This window comes from Erpetoichthys calabaricus, chromosome 1 (assembly GCF_900747795.2).
Source record: "Erpetoichthys calabaricus chromosome 1, fErpCal1.3, whole genome shotgun sequence".
Taxonomy (NCBI): Eukaryota; Metazoa; Chordata; class Cladistia; order Polypteriformes; family Polypteridae; genus Erpetoichthys; species Erpetoichthys calabaricus.
The window spans coordinates 31,457,371-31,472,478 of record NC_041394.2 but is presented as its reverse complement, the minus strand read 5'-3'; the positions used below and the strand labels follow the sequence as shown (position 1 = coordinate 31,472,478).

Genomic DNA, 15,108 nt, shown 5'->3' with positions numbered 1-15,108 from the left:
CCAGTGATCAGGATCAGAGTAGAACAAGTGTGATTCCCAAACTTGATGCGCTATGGTCTCTTCAGGGGAAAACCCATGGCCCAAGAGAAGTGGCCAAACCTAGGCTGCTCAATTTATTCACAAGTTTATGGGGGAATAAAGGCAGAGCTAAAGTCCACAAATAGGATCCTCGTGTAAGTGTTTGTTTGGCTGTGGTGTGTCAGAACCATATAGAGTACAGTTGACTGTTCCCTCTGTAAATCAGTTGGCACGGTAGATCAACTGATGTTGTTTCAGATGTGGAGAGATGATGGATTTGATGCTGAGGGGACCAGTTTCTCAAAACACTTCATAATTATTGGTGTGAGAGCAATTGGGCGATAGTCATTTAAATACTTTACTACTTTGTCAAACTGGTCAGCTGAAGACCAATCCACTATTTTACAATTCCTATCAATCTGCTTTTTATTCTGTTTGTTGTCATGATGCCTCAGACTACACATTCCTCTATAATTTGCTGTGGGTATAATGCTAATATTCATAGATCTTAACCTTAATTTACTGATCGTGTAATACAAGTTTGTGATCCTACCGTCTAAAGCAGGAAAAGCCTCTAAGATCTTGTCCTTCTCGGGATGTGGCGTGCTGCCAAGGACTCCTGACATTACACTAATAATTTTTTCATTTCCTTAAACAAAATCTAGCTACTTTCTGTATCCTGCTCATTCCAGTCTGCCTGGTTTTAACCAACATCCTTACAAAAAAAAAAGGCATTCTCTGTTGTTTTATTCTTGAGTTTGACTCTGAGCAAAAATAAATACAAATTCATCCATTCATGTTAGCATGCTTATCTAGTTAAATATTTCAGAGAATAAATAAGAATGATGAATAGGTTTACTATTAAAACTATGAAATGAGACTTGGGTGTGCCTGCAGAAGCTTTTTACTTCATGTTTTGAGACCTTTAACATACTTCTGGGACTAGGCAGGAAAAACTGCATTTCACCAGAGAACAGATAGCATTTTATTTTTATTTTTAAAGAATGGGTTTTGGTGGTAAGAGTGATCTGTCATTTATGTCTGATTGCGTCATTTAAATGACGAACAAAAAGGACTAAACTGCTGATGTCACTTTCTATGGAAATAGTAAAGCTTGGTCTGTTTGTCTTTCCAGAAAAAGCAATAAAGCATGAAGGAGGAGAAAAAACAGTGAGAGTGTTTTGAGTAAGCCTCTGGAATGTATTTCGATGCTAATGTAAGCTACACAAGCCTCCCACCTACCTCCGAGTCCCCTGAGATTCATCAAAGGCAGATCATGGTTTACAAGAGAATGTGCTTTTGTTATCATTCTTCCTAGTGACATATGGGCTAAACTTCAGACAACACACAGAGTTGCGTGGTTTTTTTTTTTGGATTTCTTTTCCCCATTATCCCTGGAGTGTCATTTTGTAGTTGGAGGACATCCTGTGAATAAAGCCACCAGTCCATTAGCTTCAGAATGGCACTGCCCCCACCCCCACCGTCTCCCTGTGGAGAGTCCACTGGGGCTCCGTCCATCTGGCTCTGGGTTTCTGGTTAGCAGATCTGAGCTGACACACCAGTCTAAGTGATTCTTCGTTCAGCTTGTTAGGCGTCTGCTGCTCCAGGGAGTTTCCAGGGCTAAGCAGCACATCAATAAAGGCTAGTATGACATAAATCTAGAACATCGGGAGCTGCTTGAGTGCTTTCCTGTATGAGCTGAAGATTTAATATAGTGTTTCAGTGATGTCACATGAGTTCAGATTTGACACAGGCCCTCAGGCAGGGACAAAAATATAAGGCACTGTTTCCTTGTGTCTCCTCCAGAAAAGGTGTGAGAAAGTTGAGACAGCCTAGTTGGCAGATTTAAACCTGATGCCCTCCATCTTTCCACAGTGTGGGTGGTTTAGCCAATGGCCTGAATTCAGCTCTCCACAGCCTGCTTTCCAGGTGACAGTAGATAAACTCCTGCTGTACTAAAGGGTGATGACCCTTTGAAGGGTGCAGCTTACGGTTTTATTATCAATAAATTTATTTGAGAGACAACTTGTTTATCCTTAAAATAGTCCTGGCAGGGTACATACAAGGAAGAAGAACATGATAGTAGAAAGTGTAGGTCCTAAATGGGATAAAGAAAATCTAGTGGACACTTGGTGGTGGAAAATGTCATTGCAATATATTTAATTTCTTTGTAATGTAGCATTGATAAAATGAGTACAAGGGATTAGAGATTATTTGGACATCTGTGGAAAAGTAGAAGCAAAGCATTTTATTACTACTTGCATTCATTAACTTGTGAACATAATACAGCAGTCCCTTAAATTAGATCCATTCATCTCATATGCACTCAGTTTGGTGCAAAGCAGATAAACATGTAGGTCCCTTCCCAAGTTGGCACTCACATACCCCTATTTTTAATAACTCCAGTCTCCATATAGGAGGTAACCCTACCTCACTCCTGAGCTGGGCAGAGTGTTGCATTGTCCCCCTTGTGTTATATTTTTTTTATAGCTCGGGTCTCAGAACATTACTTGAAGTATTTGCATTTAATAACTACAATTTCTGTTTGTTTTTCTCAATGTAAAGATTTTAATGCATACAGAATTGCAATTTTTTTAGTATTTTTTATCGAGTTACATAATACATGTTACAATGGTTACATGTTGGGTATCGAAAATGGTATCAAATTTCAATACTTAGTATCCTATCAAAATTTGACAATTTGCATCATGACATCCTTAGCATACACAGTTCAAATTTGTGCATAGCCTGTATATCACTCCCTGTAAATAGTTTACTATGGGCCTTTCTAATGATTCCTATTCTTCTCTTTGCTTTCCAGCAGAGATTATTCTGTTTGGGCACAATCACAAGTTAGCACTGCAAAGATTTTCCATATATACTCGCAGATGAGTTCTTCCGCGGATAAGTCGGCACTTGATTTTATCATATAATTTCTGCTATTTTATAATGTCGGTCGTTTAAGCCAAATGCGGAAAACTCACGCTATTGATCCAAGAGATTATGATATGCTAATGCCTACCTGAGAGAGTAACCACGGAGCACACTGACTTTTTTTTTTTCTATGTATTGTTCCTACGTGACCACATGGTAATACCTGAACTATTCCAAAGTGACATTTGCACTGATTTATGTTTTTTGTATCTCACACCCTCATACACCTTTATTGTAAGAGCATCCCTTATCTACAATGGAGCGTGTGATCAGAAAAAAATATGAAGTTGGTTTTAAATTAAACATCGTTGAAGTAGCGAAAGAAATTGGTAACTGCGTTGCTGCAGCAAAATTCAATGTGGCTAAGAAACTGATGCAAGATTGGAGGAGGCAAGAAGATATAAAAAAAAAAAAAGTCACATTTTTGAATGGGCGTATAAGTCGGGGTCTGATTTTATGATCGATTTCTCGAGTTTCAAGACCCGACTTATACGTGAGTATACTGTATATAGTAAGTTGGAACTCTCCTGACTCTCTATCCTTTAACTTCTGGAAATCCTCTTTCTTCCACCTTGTGCTTCTTGAGCTATCTGCTGCTAGAATTAATGGTGCATTCATCTCAAATGTTTCTAAGTGGCAATCCTATATACAACTTGTTTGGCCCTACCTCTGATGAGAGCTTTGCTTAATGACCGCTTAGTTTCTCCTGAATGCACCTGTACCTTCACTCCTCCTTGATTAACTTGTGTTCTTTGGGGCTGTGGGTGGGAATGAGAGGCTCAAGCAGAGCTCTTGTAGCAGCTACAGGCATTTTGGTAAGGTATTTTGAGTCTTAGGAAATCAAAGTAGCCAGTAGGCATGAGACAAGATACTTATATTACAATACAATTCATATTGCAATTCAAGCTGAACAATACAATATGAAATCCTTATAAAAGAAATGTACTGTAGGTTTAGTGTTACTTGTTATTAGATATTCATTGATCAAAACATTGCAAAATAAATTCAAATCAGTATACAAATGTGCAGGTTGTAAGGTATGTTTTTGTAAGCCTTTTGCATTAAAATAAAATCTTAAATATTGTAATGAACACTACTATGGAAAGGCATACACCAAATGACAGTTAAGCTCAAGAACAGGTGCACTTTTTAACGATGAAAGATCATATCATCTGCTGACTACAGTAACATTAGCATAAAATATTTGCACTGCAGTAACATGTGTTGCATGTTAATTAGTGTATGCAAGTATGAATTTCACTTAACTCTACACGTGACAATAATGACCTTTTATTATAATATAAAGTTACTGACCGCAAAACCATCCAAATTTAAAACTTACCATGTTGGTTTCTGAGTTAACATCAAACACTGCCCCAACAATGGATGTCCTTTAAATATTTCAATGTGATCTTGTAAAATTGGAATTGCTTTTAAGAAAAATAAGAATGTCACCACCCTGCATGAAGAAGAGACATCTCTGTTATGACAGTATCCCCTTTACTTACTCATTTCCTACAGATATAGCAGGGACAGATGTATTGTTTGAGTAGAAAGGCAAGAATTGTGAATATGGCTGCTTTCTCTCTCCATCATGATAGATAATTACTGTTAAGTGCTGCACAAGATTCTCAACTGTATAATTTTCCTTTACTGTAATTCAAATACTTCTATTTCTGAATTAGTATCAGTGAAAGTTGTATCGATGCCTCAAGCACTCGTTGTATTCTCCAATTTGAGTATAGCATGAGAATTGCTCCAATACAATGGCAAGTTTTTCCTTTGCCAGTCACAATAAAGTTTAATTTAAAAACAAGTCTGTGGATGCAATAGTGCATTCATGAAACAATGCAGTTCGCTGTACACTGAAGATGTGTGTCACTAAATTTAAATATGTATGAAACATTTAGCCTGCAGTTCTGGACCACTTTCACATATAGTGATGTATGTTGTGTGCCGACAACTTTCACCTTCCCATCATTATACAACTTGTGAATAACAGTTCTGCCAAAGTTTACTTGGTTTGTTACGGCATACCTTCAATAATTTCCTGTGTAACAAATGACAAAAGAAGATCATAATGGATTGGAACACTGAAGCAATCTCATATAATTGCTGGTTTTAAGTAACAAAAAATTGTGAGAACATCTTTCTAGACACAAAATGTATTGTGGACTGTCAAAGATGGTGTCGCAGTTAGGTTTTAATGCTCCACTCAGAAAGGATGTGGGTCCAGGAGGGAGGATGATGAAAGCAATGTCACAGATGGTCTGGCTGTCAATCTTCCACTCCGCAGAGAGTGAAAGAAGAAAGGCATCAGGCAACAGCACCAACCCTTGGTCTGGAGGATGATTGCCATTGAAAGAATCCTTATGTTGTCTCCAATGCGCACGTGTTTGACATCTGCTTTCAACAAAAACGTTTTCATCACACAATTCACGTTACATCTTCACATTTTATATTGGCAGGATTTTTTTATCACAAATATTTGATACAGCAAAATCTTGCTTCATGTCTAGTAGCCAGCCTCGGCCACTGTTAAGGTATTGTGAGTGAATTTTAACCTCCTTTCAGAAAACGTAGCCAGCCCATAGTCACGGCATGAGTTATGAGTATATACTGCATGTCCTACCAACATGCAACACCTCATGGCTCATTGGCACCATAACAAGTAATTTATTAAAATGGATATCTGCTTCTTTTAAGAGAAAACTGAAATCTGCCTACCTGCTGTACCCCCTTACCCCAATTACAATATCACTTATACAGTTATGTTCCCAATTTCTGAAACCATGTATTAATAAGTTTGTATTATAATACTGTTGGACTCTGCCAACCTTTTATCCTGGTAGTGCCAATGTGTACCTTTTTTCCTTTGTCTCTCTCTTTTTCTCTGACCTTTCAAAATCAAAGTAAGGTCACTAAAGATCAATCAGTAAAGTGCTATCAAGAGGACAACATGTGTCTGTGCACACCCAGCCAACCCCACTGCAGGATCCATGGTTCTTTTAGTACTTGCTATGGGAGAGATGGTGGTGCCGTTTTGATTTTTAGTGGACATCAAAGTGTTAAAAGGTCACAAGGCTAAGCTTGTGTCGCTGGCAGCCTCTGGACAGGAGATTTCCACATTTACAGTGACACAAAATGCAGCCAGTGGCGTCATTAAAGGCCATAAGGTTGTTGAAACAAAACAAATAAATGTTCTGCTTAGAAAACAAGGAAGATGGCAGATGGTAATGAAAATTGGAAGGAGTGGCAGAAAATAACACAAAATCTATCATTTCAGGAGGATACCGTTTATTCTGGTGTATACTTGCACATTATATTTATTTTTTTCAATGTTTTACTCCTGCTCTGGTTCACATGCAGGTCATCCAAGGTCATCTGTGTAGTAGTTTGTAAACTTCCAGACAGCCTCTTCCATTAGTAGTGTTAACATCTGCGTAGGAGAGACTTTCCCACCAGCCCATAGCATTCTTATCCATTAGCTAAATACCAAGTAAAATGTGAGGAAGGAGGGGGAGAGATGAATGCCACGCTTGTGGGCAAAAATTACTTGTGGTTGTGATCAGATTGCATTTTCCCAAAAAAGGCACTAGAAGGATTGCTCCTCAATTTCTGCATGCTTTATGTAGCCTTGAAATTAATGATGTCCTAGACAGAGGCCCTCTAATCATCCTGCAGTGATGTTATGCATCCACCGTGTTTGGACAGGCAAGTAGCCAAATAAGAACATAAAATCACGTTTGTGTACCTCAAAACATGAAGTGTAGCCTTGTCTCCTATATCTGGCTTGTCTCAAGTGTCCTCTTGTCTCTGTAAATGTGATTTATGACCCAAAGCCAGCTCTGGAGGCTATTGACAATTTCCAGGTTACCTCCGTGTATTTAGTATAATGGCAGCTCAAATTTCTTGTTCACACATGGCACTTTGCTGTTCCCACATTGCCTGGTGTTTGTTACTCTGCCCCCAATTCCTCCATGTTTCCCCACGTTTGGTCCCTTTGTTACCATATATTTTTAGCCTGTTTCTTTGGTGTAAAAATCACCTGCAGACTTGTATAATGATGATGGAGGTTTCAAAACTGTTATCTCCTGCTCTTCTTTGATCCATCATCTGCTACTATTACCTTAATATACAGTTACCTTCCTTGATATTGCTATCTTCTTATATGGACTTGCCTATCTTCATTGGCCTAGATCTTATTTACCATTGCTGGTGTATGGGCTAGCTTTCTTCTGTCTTACATATCTGATCATGGTGTAGGATTTACATTGGGAGATTTGATGATGTTTTGCCACCTCCTTCCTGATGTGTCTGCAGGATGTTACATCAATGGATCGACCTCCAGGAAATGGGTACAGTGGGATTTTTTTGTCCCCTGTTCTGTTCTATTCTGCCTTGTTTATTGTTAGTTTGGACTCTTGATTCCTATAGTCCTGTGTTGTTTGGTCTATAGTGTATTGAGCTCCAGAAATGGAGCTAAAGCTGATGTTACATTATGTGACTACAAGTCATGTGATATATCAGACTTGCCAACCTCAGTTACTAATCTGCTCACTGGACAATCTGTTTTAAGAAATGAAAATCGATGGGCATGTCACATTTAGCAGTTCAGAATATTAGCACTATATTCTCATTGCTTAATTCAGATTTTTCACTCAGATCTTGACAGTTACATTCACAACTACAAATGACCTGTATATAACTTTAATGTGAACACATCTGCCCTTTGAAATGGCTTTCATTATAAGTTTGTGCACAAGTCATCTGTGTCACCAGCAACAAAAAATATTTGTGAGATAACTCATGATATTAAAATCGATAAGATGGACGCTCTAGTAACGAGTTTGTGCATTGCATTTTGTGCTGGAGGATGACCAACAGCTTGTTGGCTGTACATGATTTGGTCGAGAAGGTGAAAAAGACAGATGGCTAGATTTTGCTGTTTTCACAGCTATTGCTGGCATTGTTGCACTAGGAGACGTATGAATGTGAGAAACAAGCCAGCAATGGTGGGACCATGACAGTTGTGCTCTCTTTGATTGTTGTTTTGCGGGACTTCTGGTGATGACTGATGATGACAGCTCTCATCTCATGCATATAGGGAAAAAAAAAAACACATGAATTCTGAACTGACCATTCTCATTCATGTTGCATGGCTATGAATTTGGATACACCTCCAGTCTATAAAATAATATGAAAGTGACTATCAGATATGTGTCACATTAAGGCAAAGGTTTGAATTTGAGTCAGATACTTCAGCTTGGTCAAGTGAGCACAGTCATGCTTACCCTTTTTTGTGACAACTTGTAACACGCTGTGTGATGGGAATTGATACTGAACAAAGGGTTAAAAGAAACTGTGAACTCGGCTACAGTTTCTGCCTCTTTTTTCATTCTGTCATAGCATGTAAAACACAAGACAACAGATCCAAAACACCCACATTCCTTATTCCTCGTCGCTGCATTATATAAATTTTATTTCTGGATAAACATTCATTGGTTGTCAACTCTCATGCACACTTAGCCCTCTCCTACAACTAAAGACAAAATCAAACCTGTTTCTAGTAAGTCGCTGGGTATGTCAGACTACATGACCAGCTTACAGGAGCGCTCCACCGATTGCCTCAGACTCTCTAAAATTATATGAGTAAAGGCTATGACTGAAAATTACTGGAAAACTCCAAGCGACATAGCCTTAAGCCTGTTAAAGTTCAAAAACTGTTCATAAATAACACGGAAGATCACAAAAATGGAGCAGAGGAAAACCATCAAAACTCTAGACCAAATTCAAATCTAGCTTGAAGTTCTTTTATAAGCAAAAGGATTTATTTTAGAAAGCAAAAATGCTTTTGTTATGGTTAGATTTTATCTGTCTTCTGACTTGACACTGAGAGTAACTACTAGAAATCAGCTTAATGGATTTTAAATTTAACGAAGATCTGTACTCCACGCAAACCCAAATGTCAACTCGCCTTAACTGCCCTTCAAATGAGCTGTGAACTTGGGAAAGGTTGTGAAGAAGACCAGAGTACCTTTTGATTGCAACATCTGAAAATGCAAGAAACACTGACAAAACAAAAGCGGGATATATTAAATTTCCCGGTAATCGGCTACATGCCTTGTGATCTTGAGCACCTAAGCAGCTCAGTTTCAGTGTTCTACAAAAGCTGTTTATCTAAAGATGAAAAGGGAAACACGATGGCAAAAAGATTCAGAACTGACCTTCCATCCTTTTGTAATGGGCAATGTTTCAATCTGCTTTCATAGTTGGGTCATTGTACATACAGGTAGTACTTTGTGTTTTATTTTGGGTGGCTGGCTTAATCCTGATATACCTAACACTGTTTTAATGCTGGACAGATTTCATCTTATTTCATCAGTCAGAGACCCAGTGTGGTGTAGAAAAAAAATGACAGGAGTGGGACTGGTCATCTATGTGAATGAAGAATGGTGTAAAAGGGGGCATATTACAGTTGAAACTACAGTAGTATTTTTGAAATTTTAAATTCTAGCTGTTGTCCACATTATTTGTCCAGGGAGATAAGCTGCATCATCCTTTTTACTGTTTATATTCCTCCTTCTGCAAATGGGGACTCAGCAATGGAAATGATTCACTCGGTTATCAATACATTAATAATGACTCACTCTGACCTTGCAATTACATGGTGATTTAAATCATGTGACTTTAGAAGGAACAATGACAAACTTTCATCAATTTTTGTCATGTTCCACTCTAAGAAAGAGCTGAACTGGCTTTATTCAAATGTTAAAGATGCCCTTAATTGTGAACTTCTGCCACCATTGATCAGATCTGACCACAGCCTGATTCACCTTATTCCCAGCTACAAGCCTTTTATTAGATGACAACCTGTTACCACCAGGATAGTGAGGAAGTGTTACCTGGAGATCTAAATGGCTCTGAATTTATTCCAAGCAGCAGACTGGGAAATAATGTTCCAGTCATATAGGGGTGATACTGAGGGTACTGCGTCACAGACTATATTGACTTCTGTGTCGACACATTGGTACCCACAAACAGTGTGCAGCTTTCCAAACAAACAGCCCTGAATTAGTAAGAAGCTAAAAGGTTTTCTGAACAAGAAAAAGAGATCATTCAAATCCAGTGACAAATAAGCTTTGAAGGATGTACTGTACAGCATGTGCTAAAGATAAAGCTGAGTGAAGGAAAGGGAGATTGCAAAGCTAAAATCAAAAAGAAACTCCTTCGGAATAACATGAAGGATGTCTGGAATGGACTGGGCATATTTATGGGACTCGAGCAATCAGGTGCTAAAATAATAATAATAATAATAAATAATAATAAATTAATAACTTTTCCTTCCCACTTCCAGCATCTTCCAATGACCAGTCTCCCCACATCCTCCTTACTACATCACAATTCCTACTCCTTCAATTGAAATAGTCAGCAACAAGTCCACCTCTGACCATCAGTATGGGCTGTCCATAACTGATGGTCAAGCAAGAAGACAATTGAGGAAGATACAGGAGAAGCCATGGGATAAGATGGAGTCAGTCCTCAAGTTCCTAAAGCCTGTGCACCTTCACCTAATGACTACAGGCCTTTAGTACCAACTAACCATCTCTGTTACGGAGTAAGCTCAGAGACATGCAGGTGGATGAGCCTATGGTGTGCTGGATAATGGACTATCTGTCAGGCAAACTGTAGTTTGTGAGACTCAATGACTGTGTTTCTAACATGGATGTGAGCAACACTGGAGCACCGTTTGTCCTTTTCTCTTCACTCTGTATACCAGCTTGTGTCACTTACAGAAATTCTCAGATGATTCTGCACTTGTGGGATGAGACAGAGGAGAGAAGTTCGGTGGAGAACTTTGCTTCTTGGTGCAAAGAGAACTGTCTGCAGCCTAACATCAGCAAAACCAAGGAACTGGTTATTGACTTTCACCATACCAAAGAGCCTCTATGTGTGGTCACTATTCAGGGAGTGGATGTAGAGGTGGTCCAGTCCTACAGATACTTAGGAGTCCACACCAATGAAAGGTTGGACTAGTCTCATAATACAGAGGAACCATCATGAAAGGTCAGAGCAGGTTTCACCCCAACCCCGCCAAGGAGACTGCGTTTTTTTTAATGTGGGTAATGAAATCCTTCACATCTTGCACTACGCTGTGGTGTGTTGGGCTTCAAGAAAGGCCAACCACATAAAAAAAATAATGAAAAGGGTTCAGTTTTGATGGCACGGTGGCGCAGTGGATAGCGCTGCTGCCTTGCAGTTGGGAGACCTGGGGACCTGGGTTCGTTTCCCGGGTCCTCCCTGCGTGGAGTTTGCATGTTCTCTCCGTGTCTGCGTGGGTTTCCTCCGGGTGCTCCGGTTTCCTCCCACAGTCCAAAGACATGCAGGTTAGGTGGATTGGCAATTCTAAATTGGCCCTAGTGTGTGCTTGGTGTGTGGATGTGTTTGTGTGTGTCCTGCGGTGGGTTGGCACCCTGCCCGGGATTGGTTCCTGCCTTGTGCCCTGTGTTGGCTGGGATTGGCTCCAGCAGACCCCCGTGATCCTGTGTTCGGATTTAGCGGGTTGGAAAATGGATGGAAGTTCAGTTTTGGGACACACTCTGAATCATTTGGAGGTAGTAGTAGTAGAGTATTAAAACAAAACTGAGTGCCGTTGTGAACAATGCTACACATGCTCTCTCTGGCACACTAACACTGACTTTCAGTCAACAAATTATTCAGCAGAAGTGTGTCAAGAAAAGCTAATGAGACTCCTTTATACCAACAGCAATATATTTGGGACTGCCAAGTCAGACATTTTCTTTCCTTTTAATTTTCTTCCTTCTTATTTGTCATTCTGGTTGTGTGTGTGTGTTTATTTATCAATCAAAATGCAAGGCATGGAAAGATGGCAAGAAATTATTACAAATTTGAGACTGTACCTTTAATGAAGCTGGGTCAAAAATATTGGAAAGCTTACCAAAAAACAAAGTGAGGAGATGTAGATTTTTATTTGGTTTTGATTTTTAACTTCCAGAACAGCATTACTTTAAATACTTGTTGGAGGCCGCCCATACTTTAACTCAGCATACTTGAGGCAGGGCAGATCAGCCAAACTAAAACATAAAAACAGACTACAAAACAGGAAAACAATTGATGAAAATCACAATATTAAATAGATAAAGCACTGGAAAAAAAATCAAAAACAGAATAAGCACAATATTCAAAATAACGTTCATGATACTACAATTGCCCAAGAAAATAATTCAAGTTCACTTTATTACTGTATTGTCGGGGTGTGTGTGTGTGTGTGTGTGTGTGTGTGTGTGTGTGTTTTTAATGTTGGTGGTAATTGAGGTAAGATCTCTTTAACTGTATGTGTTTTTTTTATCCATGATTACAAGGGTGCGTCACCCGTAATGCAGTACATCTCAGAGATATTCAATTACTTTCCTGAGCTTTGGATCATTTGCCCATCTGCCACTGAGTCAGCTGAGATTGAGAGTGTAACACTGCATCCTTTTGTGTGTTTGATTTTCATGCTGAGCCTCTTGTCCCTTTATCTTGCTGCTATACAGTGAATTCAGAAAGTTTTCAGACCCCTTCACTTTCTGCACACTTTATGGTGGTGTAGATTTAATTTAAAATAGATAATTTTGGTATTTTTTTCCTCCTCAGTCTATACTCAATAACCCATAATGACAGTGAAAACATGTTTTCAGAAAAGATTGCAAATTTATTAAAAATCAAAAACTGAAATCTCTTATTCCTTTAAGTATTCTGGACCTTTACTGTGACTCTCCAGATTTTGGTCTGGTGCGTCCTGTTTGCTTTAATTCTCCTTGAGTTGTGTTGAGAACCTGACTGGAGTCCACCTGTGGCAAACTGAATTGACTGGAATCATCTAGAAAGATGCACACCTCTGTATAAAAGGTCCACATTTCACGCTGCATGTCAGGACAAAAACCAAGCCATGAAATCCAAGGAACTCTCTGTTGACCTCTCTCATCAAATTTCTAAAGCTTTACTTGCTCCAATGACCACAGTGGCTTCAATAATTGTGAAATTGAAGAAGTTTGGAACCCCAGGACTGTTCCTAGAGTTGATGTTTAGGCCAAACTGAGTAATCTGGCAAGAAGGTTAGAAGTCAGGGAGGTGACCAAGAACCCAATGATCAATCCAATAGAGCTTCAGAAGTCCTCCACTGAGATGGGAAAACCTGTTGGAAAGACGACCCTCTCAGCAGCATTCCATCACTGAGGCATTTGTGCTAGAGTAGTTAGACAGAAGCCACTCTTGAGTAAAAGAGTGAGAGCATGTGGGAAACGAAAATTGAACTCTTTGGGATAAACTCCAATCACTGTGTCTGGTGAAGACCAGGCACTGGTAATCATCTGCTTAATGCCATCCCTATGGTGAAGAATGGTGGTGGCTCTTGGTGGAAGGGACGGGGGACTGGTCAGGATTGAGGGAAGGATAAGTGCAGCCAAGTACAGAAGAGGTTCTTGAAGAAAACCTGCACCAAATTCCACATGACCTCAGATTGAGGTGATGATTCACCTATGAGCACTACAATAACCATACAGCCAAGTTAATGCTTTGGGACAAGTCTCTGACTATCCCTCAGTGGCCCAGACAAAGCCCGTAAAACATCTATGAAAAATACTAAAAGCAGCAGTTTACAGAAGCTTACCATCCAACCCAACAAAGCTTTAGAGGATCTGTCATGAAGAATGAGATAAACTGCTCAAATCCAAGTGTGCAACGCTTGTTGAAACTTAACCAAGAAGACTCAAAGCTGGAATTGCTGCCAAAGGGGCTTTTGCAAAATTCTAAATTAGAGTTCTGAATACTTTTATGAATGTGAAATTACAGTTTGTTTAAATAAATTTGCAGATTTTTAATATATTTAAATATGCAACATAATAAAATGTGCAGAAAGTGAAGGGGTCTGAATACTTTCCCGAGTCCACTGTATGAATATGTATATAAGTATATGTATGTGTACATAGAAAATGTTAATGATTCGGATTGTCAGAAGTATGCTGCTTCCAAAGCTGAAGAGTGTGTTGCCTTCCTGTATCAAAAACCTGATTTAGCAGTATTACTAACTGTAATATTACAAGGAAAGTATTTTTGTTATCTGCCTTATCGTTATTGTGAGAAAACCATGATCCTCATAGGCCTGTACATAGCTATTGGATTCAGTAGTGTCTTGTCTTGTTTTGACTGCTTGGTATGATTATTAGAGTAAATGCACTATCTTGCTGTGCTTCAACTCTCAGGCATGATTATCAAATGAATATGACATCCTGTCTTGCTTTGACTCACTGTGGATAAGTGGAACGTATGCTAATTGTGTTTTATCATTCTAAAAGAGAAGGGGTGCCAAGGACTACCTCCAGCTTTGGAATGCATTTTTTTTTTTGGAACATTTTCCAAAAAAAGTTGTATTTTGTGCATGTGAGCTGCAGGATGGGTATGTATGATTTGGAGTGGGGGTGGTGATATGGTTTCAGCATTGGTTAAGCCTGGCAGTGGTGAGATTTCAAACGATCTCAGTGCATTCACACAGCTGACTTTAAAGGTAGGGAGTAAGCAGCACTCCAGACTTGAGGGAGATGTTCCAATAGGTGCCCGGCCATCTGCTAACACATTGTCTTTGGTTAGTATACTGCTGTCACTTGGCCAGATCTCTCCTAGTGTCTAAAAGACATGACTTGCTTTCATATTTTGGAGTAGTTGGGTTGAATGGAAGACTTCTGACAACAGTTTAAAATCTTGTTTTGCAGGAAGCAGAGATGCCAGAAGAAGTGAATATTGACAGCTTGCTCGACCTTCCTAGCGATGAGGAAAGGGCCAGACAACTGCAGGTAAACACTGATTGGAAGTTGACACTGTCCAGACAGTCCTGGTTTTATTTCCAGCTTTCAGTTCACAGGGTTTGCAGTTGTATGTTGCAGAAACAGTGCTCTGGTACTTTGAGAAATGAAAGTGACACTTAAATCCAAAATCCTTTGAGTTTCATTATAAAGTCTACAAATCTGGGGTGGGAGATAAGCAGCATTCAAGACATAGGCATTTTTGCTTGACGCTGTACAGTCCTGACTTCACCTGCTACTTGCCATTCAGTTTTTTCATATTCATCACTCTGCTACAGAGAAGGGTGCTGGTGCT

At 39.4% G+C, this 15,108-nt stretch overlaps 1 protein-coding gene and 1 long non-coding RNA gene across 2 annotated transcripts in view; one reads left to right on the top strand and one right to left on the bottom strand.

Annotated features, from left to right (window-relative positions):
- The window catches only part of LOC127525901 (uncharacterized), a 508,475-nt gene that overhangs the window by 343,800 nt on the left and 149,567 nt on the right, over positions 1 to 15,108 (bottom strand). The gene's annotated exons all lie outside the window — the stretch shown is intronic.
- Positions 1 to 15,108, top strand: part of ppp1r14ab (protein phosphatase 1, regulatory (inhibitor) subunit 14Ab) — a 104,160-nt gene that overhangs the window by 74,187 nt on the left and 14,865 nt on the right. Inside the window, exon 2 of the mRNA XM_028797334.2 lies at positions 14,724 to 14,804. Within this exon, the coding sequence (XP_028653167.1) occupies positions 14,724 to 14,804 (81 nt within the window). The remainder of the gene's footprint in view (positions 1 to 14,723; positions 14,805 to 15,108) is intronic.